This window comes from Drosophila kikkawai, chromosome 4 (assembly GCF_030179895.1).
Source record: "Drosophila kikkawai strain 14028-0561.14 chromosome 4, DkikHiC1v2, whole genome shotgun sequence".
NCBI classification, from domain to species: Eukaryota; Metazoa; Arthropoda; class Insecta; order Diptera; family Drosophilidae; genus Drosophila; species Drosophila kikkawai.
This window is the reverse complement of record NC_091732.1, coordinates 1,602,985-1,606,702: the sequence shown is the minus strand read 5'-3', so window position 1 is coordinate 1,606,702 and position 3,718 is coordinate 1,602,985. Positions and strand designations below refer to the sequence as shown.

The 3,718-nt window shown below is 31.0% G+C and overlaps 1 protein-coding gene across 1 annotated transcript in view; it reads left to right on the top strand.

Annotated features, from left to right (window-relative positions):
- LOC108077210 (uncharacterized) overlaps positions 1-3,718 on the top strand; it is a 32,144-nt gene that overhangs the window by 26,038 nt on the left and 2,388 nt on the right. The window contains exon 2 of the mRNA XM_070287631.1: positions 3,295-3,679. Within this exon, the coding sequence (XP_070143732.1) occupies positions 3,315-3,679 (365 nt within the window). The 5' untranslated portion in view covers positions 3,295-3,314. The remainder of the gene's footprint in view (positions 1-3,294; positions 3,680-3,718) is intronic.

Sequence of the window (3,718 nt, the reverse complement as noted above, 5' to 3'; positions counted from 1 at the left end):
GCTATTAAGTCACGAAACTATTTTTATTTTTTAATTGGCAGTGTGAATTTTATTGGTAAGGGTAAGAAACGCCCGTTGAATGCACAAAAACAAATAAACCTTGCAGCCTTTTCATAAAGGTACATACATATGTGTAAATGTGTTTTTCTAACACCAAATTTGTTTTATATTAGTGTTGTGTTTGGCAGCTGAAGTAAACCCCCCTGACTAAGGGAAAAGGAGAAGAATACATTGGATAAAGCTAAAGTGAGGAAAGCAGGCCATTTGGATCCCGGCGAGAGAAATTAAACCCGACGCCGACAGAGGCAGAGCAGCGGATTGATAACGCCAGGCAGCGATCGCACCACGAGGCTTACGCAAAGGGTTTTGTTGTAAATTTTGGTTGTTGTTTTTCATAAGCTTTCTTTGCATTTGATTTACTGTTGTTCTTCAAATTCGTAAAAGGTAAAGAGAGTGTTGCGACATAAAAATGACCTACAATTAGTGCTAAAAGGAGAGTTAAAATTCCAAGTTAAATTCAATAAAAATTCGTTGGTATTAATAAATTCTTAATTGAATTAAATTATTGGTTAATAAAAATAACTATGGGAAGTTAAGTTCAATTTTTAAAGTTCTATTGCCCCCTAAAGCCTTTATGATCATCATGTAACCCCGCTGGAAGGTCTTTTAACGATGGAGAGAGTAATCTTGTGAGTAATGCCTTAAAATAAAAAAAATGTATATATGTATATCTAGCTTTAAGTTGAAATTATCTTCTCAAGAATACTGAGTGAATTAATTTACTTACAATTTAGCAATTTAATAATGACACAATAAATGAATAAATAGTTATTTTGATACACTGAAAAAAACCGAAACAACAATGAGTTTATGCCATTAAATTTAAATTAATAATTTGGTCTACAATGACAAAAAATTAAAATAAAAAAAAAATTAAAGTAAAATAAAATTCAACATGATGGCAAACAAATTTAAAATGCTATAGATAATTTTTTAGATTCAATTTATTATCTATCCATTTATTGTCTATCGATATAATTTAGATAAAAAACAAAACAAATGTAGTCGTTAAAAATTTTCTGCCTTTATCTCCCACATTTCTCGCATACCCGTCTGTCCTTTTGTAAACAACAATGAGTCTACACTAAGAAAAAAATCTATATAAATAAAAGAACTAAATAAATAAATAAAAATAAAATCACAATCAATATGCAAAGCTAGAACAAATTAAAATCATTACAGTTAAATAATAATAAATAAATTAAAACCAACTTATAAAATCTAGAGTAAGCTTTCTGTTATAGTAAATTAATAATTCCTTGAATTTTACAATTATTAGCTATATATCTATTTTATTCTATTCTATATTCAACCAAACAAAATTAATTAAAACTTTCTATGTATTAAAAATTTTCCAATTAGGATTAACTTGAGTAGATTTAAGGACTACACTGTAAGCTTAGGTGGGATGGAGCTGTAGAACTCCGATCATTCATTAAATTCATTCAGAACTAATGGAACTGTTTCTTTATTTAGTGTTGCGTTTTTTTTTTTTTGCCTTTATAAAATGAAATATATTGTTAAAGATTATGGATTAAAGTATTAAGAATTGAAATGAAGCGTTAATTTAAATTATTTTCTGGATTGACATGGCAACTTAAAACTCGTCGGAGGAATGTTTTGGGTATCTTCAATAATTGTTTCGCTTTGAAGATCATGGTTGGGTAGGGTACAGACAGCAAGAGTCAAATATCACCTAAGACCTTGCGAACCGCTTATGGCTAGCAGTCCGATTATAGTTTTTTTCAATGTGTTTGCTCTTAGTTATTGGTTGATTTTGTTTAGTTCATGGAGTTGAGCTCCTGTTTATAGTTTCAGTAGGAATCCTAAAAATTAAAGGTTATGTGAATGTGGAACGGAAATGGCAACAACCCACCCCAAGCGCCCAAGAGCTAAGGCACCAGAGGATTCGGCCCGTCATTCTTCCGGACCCGAATACCAAAAATATCTTTTCTTCTTCCGTCACACCTCAACCGCACGTTACACATTTTACGAAAATGGAATGATTCGTAAATTGATAAAATTAAAACCGAAGTTCTGAAATAATCGAAAATGTCCGGGCAGGCGGACATGGCTATATCAATTAATTTTTTTAACTTAAGAATAAATCAGTTCTTAAATAATAAATTGAAAAGTACCTGCTATTGTTTTGACCGCGACTGTATATTTTCGTGGTGGAGGAATCCGATGACAAGTGACCGTTGTAGTGTTAGGTCCATATGTCCAGCACAGGGGCAATTAGGTGTATATAGTAAAATAGGGTTGTTAGTGGCCAAACCCGAGATATATATATATGTATTCATAGACTTTTTATTCTGTCGCAAATTTTGTAATAAAAATAAGGGTAAAAAATAAGTCAACCATTAAGGGGTACATTTGAAATTATATTAAATGTACTTCAATAAAGTGACCGCAGGTCTATGTTCACCTTCTGACCACAGTCTACTTTCGACCCTCTCTATAAGGCCGTTAGCCACTAACGTTTTTGTCACTTTAGTAGGAAACAGAGGGTTGCTCCACCAATTCGACCAAAAGCACAGGTGCAGCAACATCAAAGTGGTGAAGTTTGTTAGTAAAAAAAAAATAATAATAAAAGAAACGCAGGAAACTACATACATTTCACAAGTAATGATTTTAATCCGTAAAATTTGGTAATTGTAAATGTCATGAAGCTATTTATTAATACAAAACGGGAGCTCATTTAAAAGTGTTAATAAAAATTTGAATTAAGTATAAAATATTAATTTTTCCTTAATTTGTTTCAACTTTCTGGTTGCATAACCTTCAACAAAAAGAATTAGAACTCAGTTGTCCTGCTATTACTCAACATTGGATAAGACGTAGTTTAAATAATTCGATTTTTGTTTCATTGATACATATGTATACGTTAAATAAAAAAAAAATCGCAAAATATTCAAGGATTTATAATTTAAAGTTTTGGTTAGATGCAGTGTTTTTTTTTTATTAAAAAAGACCTCATTGTGTATTGTAACCAGTTATTAGAGTCCTTGGTAATGAAAACTATCAGTTTAAGGTATAAGTAATATATTTATTTATATTATTTAAAAGATATACATATACCTACATACATATACGCAAAGAACGAAAGAGTCCATTTTAACAAATCAAAGTTAAAAAAACAAGGAGAAATGATGATGAAGGGTTAATAAACTGACACTTCCAGATTAAATGAACAATAATATAATTTCTCAATTCCTCTATATATATTTGTAGAAAGGAATATTTATACAGAAATGACAATGAATGAAGAAAGCAGTAGTTCTCATCCAACACCATCGTCGTCATTCCATAGGGTAAATATTCCGTTGCAGGAAGTGGACGAATCAGACGAGGAGCGCGAGCTGACAAATCTAAATTGGCTTCTCCGGAACCAAAATTTAACGTGGCCAAAAACCATTATTGATTCAAATACTGAAGAACTTTTTAAAGCCAGAAATGAAAGTCACGACTCAAATATTCGTCTACAACAAAACCAAACAAAACAGCTATTGCTCACTAAATCGCACAAAGATTTAGACACGAAGACAACACAAAAGGCAATATCAAAACGACCATCGCCATCTGAACGCTATGAGATATTTCTCAACAAAATTAAACGGTAAGAAAAGTAATTATTAAAATGTTATAAAAATGTTAT